The sequence below is a fragment of the Ambystoma mexicanum genome, chromosome 7p (assembly GCF_040938575.1).
Source record: "Ambystoma mexicanum isolate Mex_15411 chromosome 7p, UKY_AmexF1_1, whole genome shotgun sequence".
Taxonomy (NCBI): Eukaryota; Metazoa; Chordata; class Amphibia; order Caudata; family Ambystomatidae; genus Ambystoma; species Ambystoma mexicanum.
Genome location: NC_090939.1, coordinates 88,826,102 through 88,853,438, shown reverse-complemented (window position 1 = coordinate 88,853,438; position 27,337 = coordinate 88,826,102). Strand labels below are relative to the sequence as shown.

At 50.3% G+C, this 27,337-nt stretch overlaps 1 protein-coding gene across 3 annotated transcripts in view; it reads right to left on the bottom strand.

The window, feature by feature from the left end:
* The window catches only part of FSTL1 (follistatin like 1), a 151,883-nt gene that overhangs the window by 25,668 nt on the left and 98,878 nt on the right, over positions 1–27,337 (bottom strand). For all 3 annotated transcript variants that reach the window (XM_069635844.1, XM_069635845.1, XM_069635843.1), the window contains 3 exons: positions 25,193–25,322; positions 23,234–23,266; positions 19,132–19,262 (listed from right to left, as the gene is read on the bottom strand). In XM_069635844.1, the coding sequence (XP_069491945.1) occupies positions 19,132–19,262; positions 23,234–23,266; positions 25,193–25,322 (294 nt within the window). The remainder of the gene's footprint in view (positions 1–19,131; positions 19,263–23,233; positions 23,267–25,192; positions 25,323–27,337) is intronic.

Sequence of the window (27,337 nt, the reverse complement as noted above, 5' to 3'; positions counted from 1 at the left end):
AAGCTCCAGTGCAGGAGCGACACCTAATGGATAGCCCTAGTATGGCTCTATCAGAGGTCCAGGCTGGAGAAGGCAAGCTCCAGTGCAGGAGCGACACCTAATGCATAGCCCTAGTATGGCACTAGCAGAGGTCCAGGCTGGAGAAGGCAAGCTCCAGTGCAGGAGCGACACCTAATGGATAGCCCTAGTATGGCTCTATCTGAGGTCCGGGTGGGAGAAGCCAAGCGCCAGTGCAGGAGCGACACCTAATGGTTAGCCCTAGTATGGGTCTAGCGGAGGTCCAGAGGGAGGAGGAAAGCTCCAGTGCAGGAGCGACGCCTAATGGATAGCCCTAGTATGGCTCTAGCGGAGGTCCAGGGGGAGGAGGAAAGCTCCAGTGCAGAAGCGACACCTAATGGATAGCCCTAGTATGGCTCTAGCGGAGGTCCAGGGGGAGGAGGAAAGCTCCAGTGCAGGAGCGACGCCTAATGGATAGCTCTAGTATGGCTCTAGCGGAGGTCCAGGGGGAGGAGGAAAGCTCCAGTGCAGGAGCGACGCCTAATGGATAGCCCTAGTATGGCTCTAGCAGAGGTCCAGGGGGAGGAGGAAAGCTCCAGTGCAGGAGCGACACCTAATGGATAGCCCTAGTATGGCTCTAGCGGAGGTCCAGGGGAGAAGGCAAACTCCAGTGCAGTAGCAACACCTAATGGATAGCCCTAGTATGGCTCTAGCTGAGGTCCAGGCTGGAGAAGGCAAGCTCCAGTGCAGGAGCGACACCTAATGGATAGCCCTAGTATGGCTCTAGCGGAGGTCCAGGGGAGGTAGAAAGCTCCAGTGCAGGAGAGACACCTAATGGATAGCTCTAGTATGGCACTAGCGGAGGTCCAGGCTGGAGAAGGCAAGCTCCAGTGCAGGAGCGACACCTAATGGATAGCAAAAGTATGGCACTAGAAGGGGTCCAGGCTGGAGAAGGCAAGCTCCAGTGCAGGAGCGGCACCTAATGGATAGCCCTAGTATGGCTCTAGCAGAGGTCCAGGGGGAGGATGCAAGCTCCAGTGCAGGAGCAACACCTAATGGATAGCCCTAGTATAGCTCTAGCTGAGGTCCGGGTGGGAGAAGCCAAGTACCAGTGCAGGAGCGACACCTAATGGATAGCCCTATTATGGCACTAGCGGAGGTCCAGGCTGGAGAAGGCAAGCTCCAGTTCAGGAGCGGCACCTAATGGATAGCCCTAGTATGGCTCTAGCAGAGGTCCAGGGGGAGGATGCAAGCTCCAGTGCAGGAGTGACACCAAATGGATAGCCCTAGTATGGCTCAAGCTGAGGTCCGGGTGGGAGAAGCCAAGCGCCAGTGCAGGAGCGACACCTAATGGGTAGCCCTAGCATGGCACTAGCAGAGGTCCAGGATGGAGAAGCCAAGCGCCAGTGCATGAGCGACACCTAATGGATAGCCCTAGTATGGCTCTAGCTGAGGTCCAGGCGGGAGGAGGCAAGCTCCAGTGCAGGAGCGACACCTAATGGATAGCCCTAGTATTGCACTAGCAGAGGTCCAGGCTGGAGAAGGCAAGCTCCAGTGCAGGAGCGACACCTAATGGATAGCCCTAATATGGCTCTAGCTGAGGTCCGGGTGGAAGAAGCCAAGCACCAGTGCCGGAGCGACACCTAATGGATAGCCCTAGAATGGCTCTAGCTGAGGTCAAGGGGGAGGAGGCAAGTTCCAGTGCAGGAGCGCCACCTAATGGATAGCCCTAGTATGGCTCTAGCAGAGGTCCAGGGGGAGGAGGCAAGCTCCAGTGCAGGAGTGACACCTAATGGATAGCCCTAGTATGGCTCTAGCGGAGGTCCAGGGGGAGGAGGCAAGCTCCAGTGCAGGAGCGACACCTAATGGATAGCCCTAGTATGGCTCTAGCAGAGGTCCAGGGGGAGGAGGAAAGCTCCAGTGCAGGAGCGACGCCTAATGGATAGCCCTAGTATGGCTCTACCGGAGGTCCAGGGGAGGAGGAAAGCTCCAGTGCAGGAGCGACACCTAATGGATAGCCCTAGTATGGCTCTAGCAGAGGTCCAGGGGAGAAGGCAAGCTGCAGTGCAGGAGTGACACCTAATGAATAGCCCTAGTATGGCACTAGCGGAGGTCCAGGCTGGAGAAGGCAAGCTCCAGTGCAGAAGCGACACCTAATGGATAGCCCTAGTATGGCACTAGCAGAGGTCCAGGCTGGAGAAGGCAAGCTCCAGTGCAGGAGCGACACCTAATGGATAACCCTAGTATGGCTCTAGCAGAGGTCCAGGGGGAGGAAGCAAGCTCCAGTGCAGGAGCGACACCTAATGGTTAACCCCAGTATGGTGCTAGCTGAGGTCTGGGTGGGAGAAGGCAAGCTCCAGTGCAGGAGCGACACCTAATGGATATCCCTAGTATGGCTCTAGCAGAGGTCCGGGCTGGAGAAGGCAAGCTCCAGTGCAGGAGCGACACCTAATGGATAGCCCTAGTATGGCTCTAGCGGAGGTCCAGGGGGAGGAAGCAAGCTCCAGTGCAGGAGCGACACCTAATGGTTAGCCCTAGTATGGGTCTAGCGAAGGTCCAGCGGGAGGAGGCAAGCTCCAGTGCAGGAGCGACACCTAATGGATACCCCTAGTATGGCTCTAGCGGAGGTCCAGGGGGAGGAGGAAAGCTCCAGTGCAGGAGCGACACCTAATGGATAGCCCTAGTATGGCTCTAGCAGAGGTCCAGGCTGGAGAAGGCAAGCTCCAGTGCAGGAGCGACACCTAATGGATAGCCCTAGTATGGCTCGAGCTGAGGTCCAGGCTGGAGAAGGCAAGCTCCAGTGCAGGAGCGACACCTAATGGATAGCCCTAGTATGGCTCTAGCTGAGGCCCAGGCTGGAGAAGGCAAGCTCCAGTGCAGGAGCGACACCTAATGGATAGCCCTAGTATGGCTCTAGCAGAGGTCCAGGGGGAGGATGCAAGCTCCAGTGCAGGAGCGACACCTAATGGATAGCCCTAGTATGGCACTAGCTGAGGTCCAGTGGGAGAAGTTAAGTGCCAGTGCGGGAGTGACACCTAATGGATGGCCCTGGTATGGCACTAGCTGAGGTCCAGTGGGAGAAGTTAAGTGCCAGTGCGGGAGCGACACCTAATGGATGGCCCTGGTATGGCACTAGCTGAGGTCCAGTGGGAGAAGTTAAGTGCCAGTGCGGGAGTGACACCTAATGGATGGCCCTAGTATTGCACTAGCTGAGGTCCAGTGGGAGCTTGCCCCCCTGCCTTACCCACCCACACCCCATTCAGGACTCGGGCGTGTACTCTAGATGAAACCAGTCCTCCAAACCCCCTACCTTTCCCCAATCCCCTTCATCCTTAGAGGAAGTCAGCCTGGCTGCTGATAAACTTAAAGCCAGTAAAAGCTCAGTAGGTTACTGTGCGTGCTGCAGAGTAAATTGTAACTTTTAATCACGGGGCTACTGTGTTGTTATAAACCAACTCAATCGGTACTAATTTTATCAACCTCGGAATGACAAAAGATTGAGTGACACGTTACCCGCAGGTCCCATTAACATTTGCATTAACCCACAGAACTCTATTGCTTATGACGCTCTATCTGTTGGTAGGGTGTTTCATGGTACACAGAAAGCCCCTCTCTCGGTTTACACACCCGCCCCCACCTCCACCCCACGCCTGTGTTGCTCAGGCTACCCTTGTCCCTAATGACGTTACCGGAGGGGAGAGCCGGCACTGGTGTCAGCGGCCCGGTAATTGCCAGTAATAGCAGGTGTGGGTAGCACCGCCCGAGGGCGCCCTCTGCCACACAATGGGCACTCGAGGCTCTGGGGGCATTCCTGGGCGGCCGGCGGGTAGCATTGCCATGGAGAAGGGCGGCTCTCAATAAACTCCTGTCACACTCGCACGTCCTCCCTCCCTCCCTGCCAGCAGAGGCGCAGGGCTGGGCCACACACACCACGCGCAGCCCTTTCTGTGCCTGTGCCAGACAGTGCTTTCCGTGTTCGGATCTTTCGAAGGCTGCGTGCAGCGACAATGCCATGTGTGTGTCCAGACAGTGTGCAGGTCGTGTGCTGGGCACTGCTGGCCCAATATGGTGAGTCTATGTTGAAACTTCAGCGTGGCGTTGACGCAGTGGTAGGTAGGTACGTTTGTGGGTTGACACAATGCTGCACTTAGTTTGACGGTGTTGTGCATGTTTAAACATTACCTGTGTGTGAGTGTTGGGTCAGAGGGCGGCCTCTGATGATATACAGTGTTACGTGTTGATTGTCAGCGGTTGGTGTTTATTTTAAGAGAATGTTGGGTGTGTGTGTTGGGGAACTCTTGTGCCAGTGTGTGTCACATTGTTTGTATGTTGGGACAGAGTTGCGTCTGTTGAAAGGAGTGTGCACATCAAGTATTAAAAGGTGCCCCTCTTTTAATCCGTTTGCACTTTGATGCCCTATTTCGCCGTGTCAGGGTTCCTTGCCAGCAGAGGCATAGAGACGGGGCAAGGCCTGTCCAGAATCGGTAAATGCCATTCAGCAGTGCAATATGGACATTTACAGATGTTAATGTCGCTGCAGGGGGCCGAGCTGACGGCTGGGGGCGGTGGAGGTGCCAGTTTGGCGTTTCAGTGCCACGTGCACTTGCAAACCTGGCATTCGCCTCCACCCGCTGCTCTGTCCACCCGCAGGGCCGTCATATCAGATGTCTTTCCGTCCATGTGATGTGGCAGTCGCCGGGCCCAACGGCCGCCGGGGGCGCCACGCAATAAGGGCGCAGACACTGCTTGTAAAGTGTAACTGGCACTGCTCCCATTTTGAGGGGCCGTACCTCTTTTTAAAAACTTTCTCGCATCATGGCGTGACACGTCATGACACCTAGCTGCCCTTCCTCTACACTGTTGTGTGTGGCCCGCCTAAGTTACTGCCCATTTAAGAGGTGACGCCACTCTAATACAGGGAGCTCCTGCATGCACGTGCCTCAGAACAGCGACAGACTCCAACATTGGATTCGCCGTGTCCCTCTCTCACTACGGGCCTGCAGGCCCGTACCACGTGATCACGGTCCTACAGGATCTGCGTGAAATGACCGAAAAGTCTGACTACCAAAAGTCTGACCTTTTTTTTCCTTTCCATTTCTCCGCAAATATATATGTGGGGGGAGACCTCCGAAATCCCCCCACCTTACCCCTATACATTTTTATTAACTTTACCCCCCCCACCAATATATCTGCGGCAAATGGGGGTCAGACTTTTGGGGGTCAGACTTTTTGCCCTCGGTCATTTTGTCCTATTTCGGTCCTGCAGGCCGTGCTGCCCTGAGACCCTCAGGCGGCAGCAAGGTGCCATGGGTCCGCCCGGGTCATTCTATCAACCGGATGCATCCTGCAGCCATGGGTGCTAGACACCCCGGGCCCGTGTCTGCACAGCCCATCGGGGTCCGCCCTGCCACACATTAAGAGCAGGTGATCCCGGCCACACAGCTGAGCAGCCTCGCTGGGCCCCACAACATACACCACAACAGGTTGTAAGATGGAAGTCCTGTCTCTAAACAGACCACCGATACAAGAGAAACATGGGCGGGGGAGACGTGCAGGCCTGGTCTGGTCTGGACTGGGCAAGAGTGGTTCAGATGAAGAAAGGGTGGGACCAGCTTCCCTGATCAGCATAACGGCCGGTTCTAAAGATGAGTGGCAGCAGAGTAAGCTGTGACGGGTAAAGAAAAGGGGGCTACCTCGGCCATGGGGCCCTTCTCCTCCTTGAATAGACTGTGGTTGTCTGACACTGGCAGGAGCCAGTCAGTTGAGGGTAAGGGTTGACGCAGAATTTGTGAAAACAGAGGAATCCGCAGCAGATAGAATGCCAGCCGTTCCCTCAGTGCTCACCTCCGAGCCGCCAGGAGCCGCCAGGAGCCGCCAGGAGCATGGAAGTTTCCACCCCACCCAGGCACTGCTCATCCTCCGCAGTTAGGACATATTTTGGGGGATATGCATGGTACATCAGGTCCATTCTGAGGTCAAGCTGTGTACAGGCGTGTTCTAAATGCCATATCATGTCAGGCAGACAGCGGGCAGAATGAGCGCCAGGCCAGCTCCCCTTGCTAAGTAACCATAAAAGGCCTATCTTCCGCCTGGTGCCAGTCGAGTCACTTGAAAGCTTCGAAGGACGGATTGCGTCCCACAGAGCTCAGGAGGCCCCGGGCCACAGTGTCGAGCAGCTCCCCCACCAGGACAGGGACAGAGAGAGGCGGTCTGCCTGCAGCTGGACTGGACTGGAGCTAGAGTTGCCACCTGCCCGGGTTTAGCCCGGACTGACTATTTTTGGAGCGCTCTCTGGTTTGCAGACAATAAATACAGATATTAAGTGCAAAATCGGTTTGTGTTTCAAGACTCACCAGCCAGGGGCGAGGGAGCAGCCTGTGGGGTTGTAAGCAGTGCAGGAAATGGGCCAGCACGCTACATGTCTTGCCGCCCTGTCCCCAGAAGCCGAGTTATCACATGCACAAGTAACCCCTGTGGCAACAAACAGACACTTTCAGTAGACTTGGCACGGGCAACTGAATACAGAAACAGCCAAAGCCTCACATACTTGTTGTAGCTGTCCAGACTGGTATATATGCTCTGCAATGTAGAGACATTTGTCTTAGGGAGTAGTGTGACCAATTAAAACTGCAGAGCCCAACTTCCATTATTCGCTCAAAAGGGCCTCTTAGTGAAGCACAATAAGACATGTTTCAAATGTAAAATTCTGGTCATACTTATGCTGCCATAATGCGCTTTACTTTTATGCAAATTGCCAGGATTGAATTCTATGAAGAGCTACTGTACTGCGTGACCCGGGACCATCGCCCCTTGGCCCTGCCCTCTCCTCCCCACAGCCCGCCCATCCAAGGATGAGAGGGGTCCCCCAGTACATGTTTTCCTTTTCCTGCACTGGTTTTAAGGTGTCTATCAGCCAGACCTGAATACGCTTCCTGTGGTGTTCTTTGGAGCAGTTATTCACAGCTCTGTTGCCAGATAAGGGCCACCCAGTGGGCAACAACGAATGCAAAGTGGGTCATAAGGGAAGTTCACCGTCAGTGATCCTTTCATGTGCAAAACTCCAACTCTGCATGCACAGTGCTAACGTTGCACCTGTTCATGTTGATGGCCCATATGCATTTTCAAGGCAAGTCCAACAACAAATCTCCCAAGATATTTGGTTGCTTTGTGAAATACGCTAACTGTATAGTTACAGAAACGTACAAGCCTGCCTGCTTGTTTGAAAGTACAAAAAATCCTTGTTTTCAAAACTGCACATTTTAATTACACTTATGCAAAACAATATGCTGTTTATCAATAATACTAAAAAACCACAGCACACTTCAGACACCTCACTGTTGCAGTGTCACGTGGAACACGGCACCCGGTCCAGCCTCCTTTTTTGTACTCTGTCCCCCACACAGCTCTGCAATGATGAATGAAAAGCAAAACTACAAACACCAGAATGCAAAGAAACATTCAGCGCTGGATGAAGTGCACACACCTGAGCGACGAGGCCTGCGGGAATGTGCGCCTCTGCTTCACAGCACTCGTGTACAGGAGGTAGTGGCGGGAAAGAAGCTCACTACTCAGAGTTGTTTTTTTTAGCCAATGACCACTTTCATTTGGTTTGCGGTACACACATTTGGGAAAGGCTAATCTACAACTACCAGAATGCAAACCACTGTTGCATGAACAGCCAGGGGTCGATGGGAGGTGCCAGACACGTTATGGGACCACTTCTCAATACTTAAAGCTTTGTTGCAATGTATTCCCTCCCTAGAAATATCGAACTAGCCAAGGTCAAGTGAGAGTTACACCATTCATTCATATGTTTTAAAAAACAAATATAGGTCGGTTAAAAAAATAACTGCAAGAATGATTTTTTTTCTCGCCCCTTGCTATCGTACTACAGTTTTTAAACGGGTAAAAGGAGTGTGTTAGGGGGTGGGGCTTCTAAAAATGTGGGTGTGGCTTCAAGTCTAGTTTTTGCTTCAAACAAAAGGTGGCTACCCTAACTGGAGGTTTCAGATCAGCTGCCTCTTCAAGGCACTTTAGACAGCTTTGGGGCACCTGCTTACAGGAGGCCAGGACACAGTACACAAAGCACGAAGTGACGAATAGAGTGTATTCATCCCTTCTACTCAAAGGAGAGCCCCCCTCTTTGAAGCTAGGGAGATGAGCTCGCTCCGCAAGACCCTCCATAGGGGTCTGGGCAGGTGGGGCCTCACTGGGAGAGTCTCCCATTAGGGGACAAAGACTCCCGTTCCTGTGAGGAACTCCCTAGACCAGCCATCCCAGCAGCCTATATGGGAACAACTGCAATGAACAATACTGTTAGATCTAGGTGTTTGGCTAAAGGCAATACTGAAACAAACTATTCTGCAAAAGGAAAAGAACCTGTCTCTTTAAGTAGAGACGTACATTTAACTGAGACGAGTGGAGTGACGAGAGAGAATCAGAAGCAGAGGAAGCTCCCTGACAGCAGCACGTTTTGGAGCAGCGAGGCGGAGGCAGAGTGCTGTAAGCAGGATGATGTACCTTGGGCCAGGTAAGAATGAACTTGAAGCAGGAACCGGGGTGACCCAGGCACGTATGAAAAAGGAAAGCTTCTTTATTCTTCATTGCAGTTACACGTATGAAACGGGAGCACAGGCTATAAGCTTCCTTCCATGTTCCTTCTCTAGCTCCAAATCTCACTGACATTCCTGGAACCCAGAGCACACCCCAGGTCCCACCTACATCATCACATTCCACTAGCCCTTTCTAGCCATGTACTACGCACACTATCTAGTCACAACACACGGTTCCGCCTACATCATCACATTCCAATAGCCCTTTTTAGCCATGTACTAAGCACACATACATATCTAGTCACAACACACGGGAAGTCGCTGACATCATCACGCCTGAGACAGATGGAGCAGAGGAGAGCCGCGGAGCCTGAGACTCTCAAGGAAGCACAGAATGCCAGTGGGAAACGCCGGAGGCCCGGAGTTTGCAAGAATGGAGAAGCCGTTGTAAAGCAGCAGATGGGAATCCTAATTCTGGTAGTGGTGAGGCCACAACGGCAATGTAGAAACCATCTCAGTGGGCAGTGTACAAAGCTCCCGAGTGCCTGAACCTGTACACGGCAGCTGGGAGAGAGAAGACCGAACACGGGAAGCCGACAACTCTAAGACGCATGAAGCAGAAGTCGAAGAAGAGAACCCGAGTGTGTGCCGAACCCTACAGCGTTCCCCCGCACATACAGAGGTAACGGGGAACGGGCAAACCGGGAAGCCACCGGGGAATCATTACGAGGAGGGACAAACTCATCCCAGTGAGACAGACGAGATACTGAATATAAGATTGTTTAACTGCAAATATGAAAATACGATAAAGAGAATAACACATAAGCGTGAAAAACCAATAATTAAAGATTGGGCCCGAATACCCTGGGAGGAGGGGAAAGTGACTCATGACCTAAAAAGTAAAGAGTGGAGAAAAACAGCGATACAATTCTGTGATTATGAATGAGACATACAAATATGTTCTGAAGAAAATAGGAGGAGGAACAATGGGACTGAGAAACCCCAGGAGAGGGGAAAGGTCAACCTGGAACAAGGCTTACCCAAACTAAGGAAGCATGGGTTACCAGGATCAGAAAGGCCTACAAGTTTAGATCAGAGAGTAAGAAAGGGTATGAAGGAGAACTGTCGAAAACCTATTCCTAAAGAGGGAATAGAACCCAAGCATACTGTGAAGGAACTACAAGAGCTTATGAAGCAGGTATGAAGAGACTATACTAAGGAAACCTTGGAACAAAGAAGAGACATTTCCGTAAGAGGCAACCAGGAGAAGAGAGACATTCTCTTGGTATTATTTAAGTTAGTTAATATAGTAGCAGGGTCAGAGTTGGACAGTGTTCATATTCATTTGGGACTTGCTGACGACCAAAGAGCACCTTTAGTTTATTTATATAGGCAGGGATAACTCTCTAGCAGTAGGGAAACATAGGCCTTATCCATAGGATTGTATTAAACATCAGTAAAAATGTCCTGAACGTGTCCAACTCCTCCTTCTAATCGCCACACAGCATATAAGAAACAAGCTGCTCAGCTGTAGAAAAAGATTGTCAGCTGGATGGGGATGCCTATTAAAGATACACACACTGCTTATTATACTGCCATCTAGTGGCCAGGTCCGGAATGGCCTCTTGTTTAATGTGCGTGTTGACCATGTTCGTCAGCTTAATGAGCCCAGAATGCCCTGCTCGCTTGTATTGACTTCTGATTGTTTTTGACCCACCATCTGTTTAGTAACAAGACGTGGAGCAGAAAAGATTTTTCTATTCGTATTTGGCATGTATTTGAATAAATAGGGAGGTCAATTTTAGTCAGACATGATTTACAATAACGCATTTGTAGATGGCTGGTGAGGCATTCTCTGGGCAGTTGCTTGTACAGTAGCACCAAGATGAGAACAAGTGGTGAGCAGGCTTAAGAGAGTGTGGTCAAAGTGGGACATACCAGGGACAAAACAATACAAATATAAGAAGCTTGTGACTTACAAAGATACCATTTACCCAGGTGTGTAGGTGTTTCAAACCAAAGAGGAGATCTGCAGACATATACTAAATTACATGATTATGAGGTCAGGGAGGGAGGGTGAGGGCGGAGGCAGAGGGAGCACTGTCTTCCACAAGTAGTGAAGTGTGAGTGGAGCTGTGAAGAGATACACGGTTGGGTTGGCTTTGTGATGAAGCGAGTTCCAGCAGAGTAGGGAAAGTAGGGAGAAAGAGTGGAAGCGAGAGGCGGCACAGGGAGGTATCTCACAGAGGGGATGATTGCTGAGGAGGAGCAGAGGGAACGCAGTGGTGAATATGCAGAGATACATTCAGGGCGGTACTGAGGAGCAGGACCACCACTAATAGCTTTGTAGACTAGGACAAAGAACTAAAAAAGGGAACGGTTGTGCATGGAGAGCCAACCGGCATGGTATCGATAGGCAGAAGCAGGGGAGTATCCAGGCAGGCTGTAGAGCGTGCAGGTACTGAAGTTGAGGACTTTGTCTAGATGGAGGAAGGAGTAGAGACAAAGGCTAAGGAGTAGGCTCGAGCAGAAGTCGAGTTTGCTGAGCGCGAGCATGGAGATTAGAATTTACATAGGGTGGTGAGTAGGGAATGGACACATTCTGAGAATGTTGGGAAGGTTATTACGAGCAGCAGAGGCAGTGTAAGTGATCAACTGTTGCAGTCAGAGGCCACGATCATAGAAGAACCTACGGTTGCGAGCCTTGGGCGAGGGAGCAAGAAGCTAAAGCAGTAAATTGATAGGAGAGGGGAGGGGTGGCTTTGGAAGCCAGGAGAAAGAGAACTTCAGTTTTTGAAGAGTTCTGCATTAGGCATCAGTGAGCCATCCAGTGACTGAATTACAGTGAAAGCGTTCGGAATTCCGTTCCAAAATGGCTGAATTGAAGGAAGGAAAGGAGAAAAAGATCTGAATGTCGTAAGCTAAAAGGTGTTAGTGAAAGCCCAAGTACCAGATAAGTCGTACTAGGGTAAAGGTATAGGGGTGAAGAAGATACTGAACAGATTATGTTAATTGGTGCTCATAGCATGCTGTGCTTGCTCAATATGGGCTTCCTGGCACTAGCATCTGTGAATCAAGGCACAAGTGAAAATAAGAAGTTGTTTGGTTGGTCTTTCTGTACAAGAAGACTCTCGGTTTGTACCTGAAAGTCAGGTGGGTTGGGGGTGGCTCTTTGCTCTGATGGTATGGCATTCCATTCCAAGACACTGAAACAGGTGAAGGACTTCCCGCCGCAAGGGGATCGTTTGAAGCTGGGGATTTCCAGCAGAAAGGAGTCTGCGGATTGTAAGGTCAGAGACAGGACATACAGGTGGTACTCGTGTGCTATGAAGCAGCGAGTCTGGACTTGTACTGATTTATGGGTTCAGCATAGTGTTGTAAATTTAGCCCGCTCCTTACAGGGTGCTAAAGAGGTATGTGTACCTTTCCTTTAATAGTTTGTTAAGGAGTTTCGCCGCTGATTGCGCCCCTGGTTATCTGGCCAGTGCATATGTTGGGAGTCCTCCATAATCTCTGTTGGCAGATGTGCCCGGTGCCAGCACAGCTTTTATAGGATGAGCTTTAGCCAGGTATTGAAACAGGAATGTACAAGTGTTCCCAAATGATGCCAGCAGGTGTGACCCCTTTAGTGATCTGAGGTTTGAAGGAAAGCTTTCCATCCAAAATTAACCCACGGCTCCGAACGTCCCTGTCTCGGGGTGGGAAGGGTCCGAAAGTCTAAGGCGAGAAGTTGTGGCTCAGCCGATCGCGAGAATTTCCCAAAAGAATTATTCAACATTTGCTGGGCTCAAGCCTTGAACCGTGGTCATCCCATGGTCTATTGGACACAGACATTAGTTATAAGGTTTTGGGGGACGTTTATTGATCTTCTGAAAAAACCTACACCATACGATTAAAATATGTTAAAAGGTAGGCAACACATATCAAAAAGCAGGGGGTGGGTTGGGTCAGGGCTGTCTCCTGTGGGATTCTGCATCTAAGTGAATATGAAGGGGATGAGTGTGGGTGGACGGCTGCTGCCTGGGAGCGGTTCCGTAGAATCAGGTGGCACCAGGCAAAAGGATACACAGAAACCTTGTGTTTGTAACCTGGATATCAGGCTATTGTGATTTTTGGTATTAAGTGCTGCCGTCAAGACCAACAAAACAGAGGAACCACCCTTGTCATATTCTTCTACAGCCTGTGGCTCAACAGATGTTTTGGATTACAACCCCCAGGCTCCCTCACCGTTGAGAATGCTACCTGGGACTAATGTGCAGAGCCCACAATTTCCATCCCTCCTCCTAGGTGGAATCCCACCACAAGGGGGTCCTACATCTGATTTTCTGCAGTAAAATTGTACAACTGCATGAAAAGTATTTTCTAGTAGCTTTGATACGGCATCTTGATTGATATCTTTAAAAACACATTAGGAAAATCGCCTGGGGTCAGATTAGACGTCTGATTCGAATCCCTGGCGTTTGAGGCTGCAGTCAATTCCTGGACAAGTTTTATGACGACATAAAAAGTAGTACATCGATGTTGTAGTCAGTTTTACCTCATAAAGATAGAAAACCAAGAACCCTGGAACATAACACAGGCTAGTGTCAAGCGACCAGTTTAATCATTAAAATGAAACGAGGATTGGTTGGAACGCTCTGCTTTCCAGCCCGAGTCGCAGAGGATTTCTGGCCATCCGATTGTCTGGAAAGCAGTGCATTCTTTCCCAATCGGAGACTGGGAAGTATTCTAGTGTGCCGATTGGCCAAAATCCACCATGACCCCTGATTGCCAAGAATGTTCCAGCTCCTGTGATTGGGCAAAATACCAGCTGCCAGACTCAACCAGAAGTGGAGTTTCCATGTGTTCTAGTCTTGTGATCTTAAAGTCGACTTCCAAAAGTGAGCTCTTTTAGGAGTCGGACACCTTTTGTGAGATCCCCTTCTTGTTTTAGCAGACTTCCACTTCTCTTGCCCTGCATTGCATGTAGGTCTATGAACATCATTCCTGTTTCCCTGACCCTGAGCTCCTGCATTTTCTGGGTCGCCTTTTGGCTCTTAATATTTGCCAGGCCTACCTTTAGGTTCATTGTCCATTAGCAGTCTCACTTTAGCTTGACCCACAAACAGACGCCATGAAGCGGGCGCCAGGTGGGCGCAATGCAGACATTTCCATTCTTTCCATTGCGTTTGTGATAGTTTGCAAACAGTTAAACGTGATACATATATGCCGTCTTTTATTGCGGAATTGCTGTGATACCCGAGGGTCGAGCCAATGGGATTGACGCAGTGATTGGCTACATTCAACATGCTTCCGGAACTGTCCGAAAAGGGGAGCAAGGTAACGGCGGTGCTGGAGGGCGATAACCATTGCAAGAGTCTTACAACTAACAAAGAATGTGAAAGGAGAGAATGCCTAGATGGGCACACCTGGCTTTTACCGCACAACACTTGCGTAAAGTTGCAGGAAAACGATAAGAAATGCAGAGGCGAAGACAGGGTAGGGCCTGAGTGGGCAATGCCCACCCAAAATCTTGAAATGCCCGCACAGCACCCATCACTGCGTAGGCATTTACAGGTGTCACTGTGCAGGCGGAGCAGCAGGAGTCACACGCCGGCTCCTGCACTCCCCACATGCCAGGAACCAAGAAGCTCTCCCTGCGTTCCTCTCTGCCTGGAGCGCCGGAGCCCGAGGACTATCAGCAGCCGAGGAGGCGGCGGCGGCGAGTCTGGAGAGAAACAGCTAAGAAAACAAAGCATATGCGTGTGTGCAAGGATTGCATGTATGCATGAATGTATGCACGCATGCATGCAAGGGTGGGCGTAAGCGCGTGTACGTATGTGAGGGCGTGTCTATAAATGCATCTGTATGAATTATGCAGTGTGAATGGTGATCATGGGACGCGTGTGATGGAGAATGCAGTGTGAATGCTATGTGTGCTCGTGTCAATTCATTTATTTTATTTTACTTTGCATTTTTAAGGTGCTTTTACATCAATAAATGGTTTTTGAAAGCACCCACAGGGCAAAGGGGAGGGAACAAGAAACAAAAGGCAAATCAAAAAACAAGGATGAAAGATGCAGGCGGTCCTACTAGGTCATGTGAACATACGGAACATGCAAGTGCAAAGAGAGAGAAGGGACAAGGTAAGGGGGGTAAGTGCCAGAGAGTCCGTTGCAATACAACAGGTAAGTGCCTGGCCTGAGACCACTGGGTAAAGGGTGGTCACAATGACAAAGATGTTGTATGGGTCCGTGACTGATGGGTGAATGGGTTTATAGTCATTTGGTCGAAAACAAAAATGTCGAAAGTCATAAGGTAGAAAAAAAAAAGTCGAACATTTTTATTTTCGACATTATGACTGCACACCGGGTGAATGTGTAAATGTGTGTGTGTATTTGTGTATCTCTGTGTGTATGTGTATCTGTATCTATGTGTGTGTGTGTGTGTGGTTGTGTGCGTCTCGGCCAGGGTCCATTTGTGTGTGTATGTGTGTTTGTACGCAAGACTGTGGCCCGAGGAGGGGCACTGGATCATGAATCTTTATTGACGGGGTCATGACATGTTTTACTGGCGTTTTTGGGCAAAGCAAAGCCAACTTGAGAGTTATGTAAGGGTGTGTTGGGTCGGGGAAGGATACTACAATGAGGCTGGCTGGGTACTACTGTGACATGGAATTTAGTACTCGCATTAAGTGCAAAGCCACCATGATGACTGTTCTTACAAGTAGGCGGGGAGGGAATATTTCCTTACTGTTGCATGGCTTTTTTTTAATGGTGCTAAGGTTAAAGGCAACACGATAAGAGTTCTTAACATGAGGGGCTAGAGGGAGAGCATTTGTACAGCCCACAAGGCACCTTTCTCATACTGTGGTATGGCATCTTTTACTGGTGTTAGGGGCCAAATATAACATGAGTGTTCTTATATGGGGCGGGAGGGATTGGAGTAGCTAGCAAGCAGATGTTTTCTTACTGTGGCATGGCTTTTTTTGTTTACTGGTGTTAAGGCAAAGCCAACAGGAGTGTGTTCTAGCCATGGGGATATTGGCATATATTGGCAGAGCCAGCATGAACATGATTTGTTATAGAATCATTACTGGTATTATGGGCAAAGCAAACATTACTTTTTTCTTATGTGGGAATATTGGTATATGTCTTACCCTACAAAACCGATTGTAAACTGGTTGGATTTTTACCTAATTTATCACAGAAAGTGTACTGCAAAATGCACCATTTTAACGCATTATTTAATAAACTTTCATGGGGGGCGAACACCCCCGAACCTCCCTTGACTGGTCTGCACTCCCTCACTATACTCAGTCGCTTCTGTGCATTCAGCTGGGGGAAGAACAAGCCCCCTTCCCTCTGCGGGCTTCCCTTAGGGTAGGCCCTACTACATTAGCTCAAGGCCCCACTTTTGACACAACCCTGTATATGCCTCTGATGAAATGTACACACAACACCATCATGGCACGTAGCCTCCACTTCGTGCAGTAGCAAAGAGTGAATGATGCACGATACAAAAGCTATTTTGAACAGCAGTTCATGCCTGTGGCAGAGTGTTTTGGGGTGCTAGAAGCTAGCACAGGGGAGGCCCACCTGTCGCTATCCAGATGTTTTGGCCTAGAACTCCCATGATCCCTCACTACTGACTAGGCCGACTGGGGCAGATGGGAGCTGTAGTCCAAAACATCTGCTGGGTAAGAAGTTGGCTCCCCCAGAGGTAACGCGTTCCTCACACACAGTGCACTCTACTCATATTCACCCGCAGGGCTACTATGCGTAGCCGTTAGTGGCCCATTCAAACACACTGAGGTAATGATGGCTGTCAAAATTCTGCTATGGTCTGTTTTTATTTTCCATCTTGACTTAAATTTAACTATCATTCTCACAGCCCTGTATAGTTAATAAAACGACCATTCTCACAACATGGCCAATAAATTCACAGCTATTCCCCTTTACACACACAGAGCCTAGAAGATGCCATTGCTGGCAGGACTCTTGTTTATAAAATATATATATATATATTTGTTAATGCTTTTGGCTACATTATCTTGCCTTTTGCATGTCTTACAAGTTTAAAATGTACACATAGTAAACATATACAAATCAACATCACATCACTCAGGTAAAATATCTAACACACTTAAATTCATCAACATTTTTAGGTCATCTCACAATACAATACAATACCTATCCTTAAGACCCATTAATTAAAACCCATGTCTTTTACAAAAAAAGAATCTGGTTGTTAGATTCACTCTGTGTAAATGGTTTAATCTTTCTTAAGGCAACAATTTTGGTAGAATCTGGTCCCAAACATGCGATGTAGCAGCCACAATGACCAAAGACTCAGCCAAAAAGGTAGCAGAGCAAAGTCCTCATCCCGAGGTGGGCGGTAGCCTTTAAATGCACCGGTAACGGTATTACCGCTGCATTTAAGGGCTGGCCCTATCACGAGTTGGGTGCTAAATGGGCTGGTTTACCTCCCGCTTTATTCAGTAAAAATACTATTTAGCGGCCTGTATTACCGCTGGCTGTATTAGCGCAGTATTAGCATAGAAAATTCCCCATTGGGTTCAATGGACCCAATGGGAAATGGGGATTTACCGTTGACTCTCAACCCATGATCCTGCAGTAATACCACCGACCGGTGGGCGCTAACGCGAATACAGTTGGGCGGTATTGGATACCGCCCAACTCGAAATGAGGCCCCAAAACTGATTAGAGATCACGCTTTCCATAGTTGTGCAAAAATGCCCATAACTTTTTAGATAGTATTCGTGCAAACTTACACAACTGCCTGCTACTTTCTATCTGAAGCTTGCAAAATCGACAACGTCTTAGATCGCGGGGCATAGTAACGAACGCATCAGTGTAATCCAAAACAGGGAGGAGATTTAACCGCACATATAGGATAAAACGTCTAAGAGACGGAGTACAGATTCCAATTCAATAGCTTTGCGGTTTACGTAAAGGAAAGCCCCGTAATATGAATTCTGAATATCATCTTTTATCCATGGACCTGACACGATTCCAACAGAATGTCTTCTTTTTTAACTTTTGTAAGAAATAACCAGGATTTTCCATGTCGGTTAAGTCAAGTCCAATGGCATTTAAGTGAGCTTGCATAGTTTCAATCAACTCAAAATGCGCGGCATTACTCAGTCTGTAATGCTAATGTTCAGCAAATTGGGTCAATATACTAACAGGATGGGAGGACTGGGCCGCTAGTGTTATCTTCAGCAGATGTTTGCATCGAGCCAACTTCCACAGAGCAAATAGTGAAATTACTCCCAGCTCTAACCTAAGAGCTGCCAATGAGGCAGTCACAGGAAGCTCTAATAAGGATCTTAAAATCTTCCCCTCCGATATGTCTAACCAGCTCACATATTTCTCAAATACGGTCTCTAATCCGCAGAGTGTACAAGGAATAATGGACTTAATGTATAACTCCAATAGGAATATATCTCTCACATCAGAAGAGAAGCACATTGGCTCCCTATCCAAGCTACAATTCTTTTTAAGACTCTGATCACTGCACATAAATGTATTACTAATGAAGCCCCCTCCTATCTGAACAACTGTGTAACCCAAAAAAGACTAGGTCTCTAAGATCTGGATCCAGCACACACTTGAAGGTCCCGAGAATCAAGAGTAAAATGGCGGGGGGCTCTAGCTATCCAGTAGCGGCCCGAAAGCTCTGGAACACCGTCCCAATTCACATTAGAAATGAACTCTCGCACCAGCGTTTCAAGAGGCTGATCAAAACCTGGCTATTTGATCAATTCGACTAGGCTGTTTCTAGTATGATGTTGGCGTTCCTTCTAGGTAGATTCCATCCACATTGTGCATGAAATATATGATTGTAAGTTCTTTATCTGTGTTGTAACATAATCTGTAACTAGCCAAGCTTTCAAGTAACCTATGCCGTGATACCCCTGGGTTTGGGCGTGTAACAAATGCAATAAATAAATAAATAAACCCTCTATCGAGCCACCACCCACTCTATAAAGTTCTTCACCACCTGCCATCTACGGGGGGCTTTGAGAGATATATGTGTCCTATAGCGCAAGGAGTTGGGGCACTGTACAGAGGGAGACCCAAATATAGATAGTTATTCACAATGTCCAGTCTAATTCATCCCATATGCCACTGATAGGTAGTGGCCCGACAGACTTTTCCATGGAGCTGCAGAATCTTAGTTTTACTATGATTAATTTGAAGCTGATTCTGAGTAGCATACTGTGCAAGGGTGTCTATGGAATGCTGGAGTCCTACGGGAGTACGGTCTAAGAGAACCACGTAGCCACGTAGGAAACCCACGATGTAACCACACCACCAATGCGAGGGGGGAGATGACAACCTTCGCAAATATATAGTTTGCAGAGCTGGATATTTTCAGTCTGAGAATACTGAGCTGATGCTGCCTGTTTCTTGGCGCTGAACTGAAAATATGCCCCGAGTTTGCCGCAGCGCGCCCCATCCTGTTCTGGCGGCGAATGACTACTTTGCAATCTAATGGACACACGTATGGGCTGCAAAGGCTTACAATGTTTCTGTTTGTGAGAGGAAGGAGACCTCTCCGAGGCAAAGGCACTCACCTTGAAGTACTTGTCAAGGATCTCACTGTAGTTGTTGCCCTTGGAGATCCAGCCATCGGGGATGACCTCAGCCTCCAGCCACTGAATGATGCGCTTGCGCAGCTCATCCCGATCGGACTGATAGCAGACCACTGCCAATCAGAGAAGAGAGGGTGAGAGAGAGAGAGAGAGAGAGAGAGAGAGAGCACGTGAGCTAGAGGTGTACAGCTGCCAATCAGTAAAGAGAGTGAGAGCGCATGTGAGCTACAAATGTACAGCTGTCAATCAGTGAAGAGAGGGATAGGGCATGTGCGCTAGAGATGTGCCGCTGTTCATCAGTGTAGAGAGGGCGAGTGCATGTGAGCTAGAGATGTACAGACGCCAATCAGCGAAGAGATGTCAATCAGTGAAGAGAGGGAGAGAGCATGTGAGCTAGAGGTGTGCAGCAGCCATTCAGTGAACAGAGGGAGAGAGCATGTGAGCTAGAGATATGCAACAGTCAATCAGTGCAGGGAGGGAGAGAGCATGTGAGCTAGAGATGTGCAGCAGCCATTCAGTGAAGAGAGGGAGAGAGCATGTGAACTAGAGATGTATGTCAATCAGTGAAGAGAGGGCGAGCGCACGTGAGCTAGAGATGTGCAGCTGTCAATCAGTGAAGAGAGGGTGAGAGCATGTGAGCTAGAGATGTACAGTAGTCATTCAGTGAAGAGAGGGAGAGAGCATGTGAGCTAGAGATGTGCTGCAGCCATTCAGTGAAGAGAGGGAGAGAGCATGTGAGCTAGAGATATGCAACAGTCAATCAGTGAAGAGAGGGAGAGAGCATGTGAGTTAGAGATGTGCAGCAGCCATTCTGTGAAGAGAGGGAGAGAGCATGTGAACTAGAGATGTGCAGCAGCCATTCATTGAACAGAGGGAGAGAGCATGTGAGCTAGAGATATGCAGCAGTCAATCAGTGAACAGAGGGAGAGAGCATGTGAGCTAGAGATATGCAGCAGTCAATCAGTGAAGAGAGGGAGAAAGCATGTGAGCTAGAGATGTACAGCTGTCAATCAGTGAAGAGAGGCAGAGAGCACGTGAGCTAGAGATGTGCAGCTGTCAATCAGTGACGAGAGGGCGAGTGCATATGAGCTAGAGATGTACAGCTGTCAATCAGTGAAGAGAGGCAGAGAGCATGTGAGCTAGAGATGTGCAGCTGTCAATCAGTGAAGAGAGGGCAAGTGCATATGAGCTAGAGATATACAGCTGCCGATCAGTGAAGAGAGGGAGAGAGCATGTGAGCTAGATATGTACAGCTGTCAATCAGTGAAGAGAGAGCGAGCACACGTGAGCTAGAGATGTGCAGCTGTCAATCAGTGAAGCGAGGGAGAGAGCATGTGATCTAGAGATGTATGTCAATCCGTGAAGAGAGGGCGAGCGCACGAGAGCTAGAGATGTGCAGCTGTCAATCAGTGAAGAGAGGGTGAGAGCATGTGAGCTAGAGATGTACAGTAGTCATTCAGTGAAGAGAGGGAGAGAGCATGTGAGCTAGAGATGTGCAGCAGCCATTCAGTGAAGAGAGGGAGAGAGCATGTGAGCTAGAGATATGCAACAGTCAATCAGTGAAGAGAGGGAGAGAGCATATGAGCTAGAGATGTGCAGCAGCCATTCAGTGAAGAAAGGGAGAGAGCATGTGAACTAGAGATGTGCAGCAGCCATTCAGTGAATAGAGGGAGAGAGCATGTGAGCTAGAGATATGCAGCAGTCAATCAGTGAAGAGAGGGAGAGCAGGCGAGCAAGAGATATGCAGCAGTCAATCAGTGAAGAGAGGGAGAAAGCATGTGAGCTAGAGATGTACGGCTGTCAATCAGTGAAGAGAGGCAGAGAGCATGTGAGCTATAGATGTGCAGCTGCCAATCAGTGAAGAGAGAGCGAGTGCATATGAGCTAGAGATGTACAGCGTCAATCATTGGAGAGGCAGAGAGCATGTGAGCTAGATATGTACAGCTGTAAATCAGTGAAGAGCGAGCGAACACACGTGAGCTAGAGATGTGCAGCTGTCAATCAGTGAAGAGAGGGAGAGAGCATGTGAGCTAGAGATGTACAGCTGTCAATCAGTGAAGAGAGGGCGAGCGCACGTGAGCTAGAGATGTGCAGCTGTCAATAAGTGAGGAGGGGTGAGAGCATGTGAGCTAGAGATGTACAGCTGTCAATCAGTGAATAGAGGTCGAGCGCATGTGAGCTAGAGATGTACAGCCATCAATCAGTGAAGAGAGGGAGAGAGCATGTGACCTAGAGATGTACAGCTGCCAATCAGTGAAGAGAGGGCGAGAGCATGTGAGCTAGAGATGTACAGGGAGAGCGTATGTGAGCTAGAGATGTGCAGCTGCCAATCAGTGAAGAGAGGGAGAGAGCATGTGAGCTAGAGATGTACAGGGAGAGCGCATGTGACTTAGAGATGTGCAGCTGTCAATCAGTGAAGAGTGGGCGAGCGCATGTGAGCTAGAGATGTACAGCTGCCAATCAGTGAAGAGAGGGAGAGAGCATGTGAGCTAGAGATCTCCAGCTGTCAATCAGTGAAGAGAGGGAGAGAGAATGTGAGCTACAGATGTACAGGAAGAGCGTATGTGAGCTAGAGATGTGCAGCTGTCAATCAGTGAAGAGAGGGAGAGCATGTGAGCTAGAGATGTACAGCTGTCAATCAGTGAAGAGAACGAGAGAGCATTTGAGCTAGAGATGTACAGCTGTCAATCAGTGAAGAGAGGCAGAGTGCATGTGAGCTACAGATGTACATCTGTCAATCAGTGAAGAGAGGGAGAGAGCATGTGAGCTAGAGATGTACGGCTGCCAATCAGTGAAGAGAGGGAGAGCATGTGAGCTAGAGATGTACAGCTGTCAATCAGTGACGAGAACGAGAGAGCATTTGAGCTAGAGATGTACAGCTGTCAATCAGTGAAGAGAGGCAGAGTGCATGTGAGCTAGAGATGTACAGCTGTCAATCAGTGAAGAGACGGAGAGCGCATGTGAGCTAGAGATGTACAGCTGTCAATCAGTGAAGGGAAGGAGAGAGCATGTGAGCTAGAGATGTACAGCTGTCAATCAGTGAAGGGAAGGAGAGAGCATGTGAGCTAGAGATGTACAGCTGTCAATCAGTGAAGAGACGGAGAGCGCATGTGAGCTACTGATGTACAGCAGTCATTCAGTGATGAGAGGGAGAGAGCATGTGAGCTAGAGATGTACAGCTGTCAATCAGTGAAGGGAAGGAGAGAGCATGTGAGCTACTGATGTACAGCTGTCAATCAGTGAAGGGAAGGAGAGAGCATGTGAGCTACTGATGTACAGCTGTCAATCAGGGAAGAGACGGAGAACGCATGTGAGCTACTGATGTACAGCAGTCATTCAGTGATGAGAGGGAGAGAGCATGTGAGCTAGAGATGTACAGCTGTCAATCAGTGAAGGGAAGGAGAGAGCATGTGAGCTAGAGATGTACAGCTGTCAATCAGTGAAGGGAAGGAGAGAGCATGTGAGCTACTGATGTACAGCTGTCAATCAGGGAAGAGACGGAGAGCGCATGTGAGCTACTGATGTACAGCAGTCAATCAGTGAAGAGACGGAGAGCGCATGTGAGCTACTGATGTACAGCAGTCATTCAGTGATGAGAGGGAGAGAGCATGTGAGCTAGAGATGTACAGCTGTCAATCAGTGAAGAGACGGAGAGCGCATGTGAGCTACTGATGTACAGCAGTCATTCAGTGATGAGAGGGAGAGAGCATGTGAGCTAGAGATGTACAGCTGTCAATCAGTGAAGAGATGGAGAGCGCATGTGAGCTACTGATGTACAGCAGTCATTCAGTGATGAGAGGGAGAGAGCATGTGAGCTAGAGATGTACAGCTGTCAATCAGTGAAGGGAAGGAGAGAGCATGTGAGCTACAGATGTACATCTGTCAATCAGTGAAGAGAGGGAGAGCGCATGTGAGCTACTGATGTACAGCAGTCATTCAGTGAAGGGAAGGAGAGAGCATGTGAGCTACTGATGTACAGCTGTCAATCAGTGAAGGGAAGGAGAGAGCATGTGAGCTAGAGATGTGCAGCTGCCGATCATATTGTTTATGGAGTATTTCTGTATATAGGCACCCCTCTCCTCACCTGGGGTGGCTGCAGGCTTGTCAGATGTCTTCTCTGGAATGAAAAAAACACACAATCATGTACCACAAGGATGGCGTCACCTCCCTCAGAAATGCAACACGTACCCTCCCACCTCATTAACAATCCCAGTTTGGCTCGCCGCCTCCTAGGGAGGTCCTCAAGCCACTGCACAGTGCCAGGGACTGTCTGACCAGTGAAGCCTGAAGCATGAGTTACTTCGCGTCTAGCTGATCATCTGTTTCTCTAGCATTGGGAAAGCCAGAGTGATGGCCCGTGAAGCTATCCTCAGCCTCCGATGGCTCATGAATGGTCCTGTAGGATCCCAGCAGTGCTGCAGAGGCACAGACAGGGTAGGGCCTGAGCGGGCAAGGCCCACCCAAAATCTATAAATGCCCACTCAGCAGCACTGTTAATGTCACTGCAGTGGGCCCAACTACATTAGCTTCAGGCTTCACTTGTTAGATAATCCTGGCTACGCCTATAGCGCTGTGCTCCAGCAGTCTGTAGATTCCAGCACTTTCAATGTTCATCTTGCAATTCCTGAGATGACTATCCACGTGGCCAATGGGTGAAAAGAAAACAGTGTCCAGGGATCAGCTCCGGGAGATCTGACTATCCACACAGCCAATGGGTGAAAACCAATACACAGAGTGTCCAGTGACCAGCTCGGGATATCTGACTATCCACGTGGCATATGGGTGAAAACAAACACCCAGAGTGTCCAGTGACCAGCTCTGGGAGATCTGACCAATCGCGTGGTCCATGGATGAAAACAAATACACACAGTGTCCAGTGACCAGCTCTGGGAGATCTGACTATCCACGTGGCCAATGGGTGAAAAGAAAACATTGTCCAGTGACCAGCTCCGGGAGATCTGACTATCCACGCGGCCAATGGGTGAAAACCAATACACAGAGTGTCCAGTGACCAGCTCTGGGAGATCTGACTATCCACGCGGCCAATGGGTGAAAAGAAAACAGTGTCCAGGGACCATCTCCGGGAGATCTGACTATCCACACAGCCAATGGGTGAAAACCAATACACAGAGTGTCCAGTGACCAGCTCTGGGAGATCTGACTATCCACGCGGCCAATGGGTGAAAAGAAAACAGTGTGCAGTGACCAGCTCGGGATATCTGACCAATCGCGTGGCCCATGGATGAAATCAAATACACAGAGTGTCCAGTGACCAGCTCTGGTAGATCTGACCAATCGCGTGGCCCATGGATGAAAACAAATACACAGAGTGTCCAGTGACCAGCTCTGGGAGATCTGACTATCCACACGGCCAATGGGTGAAAAGAAACACCCAGAGTGTCCAGTGACCAGCTCTGGGAGATCTGACCAATCACGTGGCCCATGGATGAAAACAAATACACACAGTGTCCAGTGACCAGCTCTGGGAGATCTGACCAATCGCGTGGTCCATGGATGAAAACAAATACACACAGTGTCCAGTGACCAGCTCTGGGAGATCTGACCAATCACATGGCCCATGGATGAAAACAAATACACACAGTGTCCAGTGACCAGCTCTGGGAGATCTGACCAATCACATGGCCCATGGATGAAAACAAATACACACAGTGTCCAGTGACCAGCTCTGGGAGATCTGACTAGCCACGCGGCCAATGGGTGAAAACTAATACAGAGTGTCCAGTGACCAGCTCTGGGAGATCTGTGGCCCCAGGTCATTTACGACAACAGTATGTTGCATGCTGGGTCTTATAGGCCTATACCTAAAATGGGGAACAGAATGCACAGTGCAGCTGGCTGAACAGACAGATCTTGGCCACGATTTCATACATGCCAGAGGGCCACCGGGCAGACATGAACAAACCCAAGGGACTGCTTTTTATTCTACTAAAATCCCCATGGCTTCCTCAGTCGCGCCTTGAAACACTTGTGTATAGGCGCGCTATAAATAAAATATCATATCACCAAGGCATGCCCTACTCACCTTTGCAGTGCCCGTCATAATCCACCTGTATTTTGGAGCCAGTCAGGCAGGCATCCCGGTGCAGCTCGCAGTGGTTGTGGTACGTCTTGGCGTTACTGCCGCACACCGGCCTCTTGTGGGGTTTGCATTTCTGAAACATATGAAGAAACATGTGTCTATGCATTGCCTCTGTGTGTGACGACTCTGATGTATTTTCTCATCATGTTAACAGTCTGCCACCCGCGGTAGGGGCGAAGGTGTCCCCCTGATGTATCTTTAGTTGCATTTCCTGGGGGGTGATTTAGCACCAACAGGAAAGGGCCAAAAATACATCTATAGGAGATGAAAGTGATAGGGTGACCAGATTTTCAATATGAAAAACCAGGACGGCCAAAAGATAAAAGGAGTACCCCCTCATGCCCCCCCCACATGTCCCTGTCCTAACCCTTAGATTCCCCAATCCGCCCCACGCAGTCTTGCCCCCCCGGCCCCACCCACATGTCCCTGTCCTAACCCCTAGATTCCCCAATCCGCCCCACGCAGTCTTGCCCCCCCCCGGCCCCAGCCACATGTCCTAACCCCTAGATTCCCCAATCCGCCCCACGCAGTCTTGCCCCCCCCGGCCCCACCAACATGTCCCTGTCCTAACCCCTAGATTCCCCAATCCGCCCCACGCAGTCTTGCCCCCCCGCCCCATCCACATGTCCCTGTCCTAACCCCTAGATTCCCCAATCTGCCACACGCAGTCTTGCCCCCCCGGCCCCACCCACATGTCCCTGTCCTAACCCCTAGATTCCCCAATCCGCCCCACGCAGTCTTGCCCTCCCGCCCCCCCCCCACATGTCCCTGTCCTAACCCATAGATTCCCCAATCCACCCCCAGCAGTCTTGCCCCCCCCCGGCTCCACCCACATGTCCCTGTCCTAAGCCCTAGATTCCCCAATCCGCCCCACGCAGTCTTGCCCCCCCTGGCCCCACCCACATGTCCCTGTCCTAACCCCTAGATTCCCCAATCCGCCCCACGCAGTCTTGCCCCCCCCGGCCCCACCCATATGTCCCTGTCCTAAGCCCTAGATTCCCCAATCTGCCCCACGCAGTCTTGCCCCCCCCCGGCCCCACCCACATGTCCCTGTCCTAACCCCTAGATTCCCCAATCCGCCCCACGCAGTCTTGCCCCCCCAGCCCCACCCACATGTCCCTGTCCTAACCCCTAGATTCCCCAATCCAACCCACGCAGTCTTGCCCCCCCCGGCCCCACCCACATGTCCCTGTCCTAACCCCTAGATTCCCCAATCCGCCCCACGGAGTCTTGCCCCCCCCCGGCCCCACCCACATGTTCCTGTCCTAACCCCTAGATTCCCCAATCCGCCCCACGGAGTCTTGCCCCCCCGGCCCCACCCACATGTCCCTGTCCTAACCCCTAGATTCCCCAATCTGCCCCACGCAGTCTTGCCCCCCCCGGCCCCACGTCCCTGTCCTAACTCCTAGATTCCCCAATCCGCCCCACGCAGTCTTGCCCCCCCGGCCCCACCCACATGTCCATGTCCTAACCCCTAGATTCTCCAATCCCCCCACGCAGTCTTGCCCCCCCGGCGCCCCCACATGTCCCTGTCCTAACCCCTAGATTCCCCAATCCGCCCCACGCAGTCTTGCCCCCCCGGCCCCACCCACATGTCCCTGTCCTAACCCCTAGATTCCCCAATCTGCCCCACGCAGTCTTGCCCCCCCCCGGCCCTCCTGCATGTCCCTGTCCTAACCCCTAGATTCCCCAATACGCCCCACGCAGTCTTGCCCCCCCACCCCCCCTGACATGTCCCTGTCCTAACCCCTAGATTCCCCAATCCGCCCCACGCAGTCTTGCCCCCCCCGGCCCCACCCATATGTCCCTGTCCTAACCCCTAGATTCCCCAATCCCCCCACGCAGTCTTGCCCCCCCGGCGCCCCCACATGTCCCTGTCCTAACCCCTAGATTCCCCAATCCGCCCCACGCAGTCTTGCCCCCCCGGCCCCACCCACATGTCCCTGTCCTAACCCCTAGATTCCCCAATCTGCCCCACGCAGTCTTGCCCCCCCCCCGGCTCCCCTGCATGTCCCTGTCCTAACCCCTAGATTCCCCAATCCGCCCCACGCAGTCTTGCCCCCCCAGCCCACCCGACATGTCCCTGTC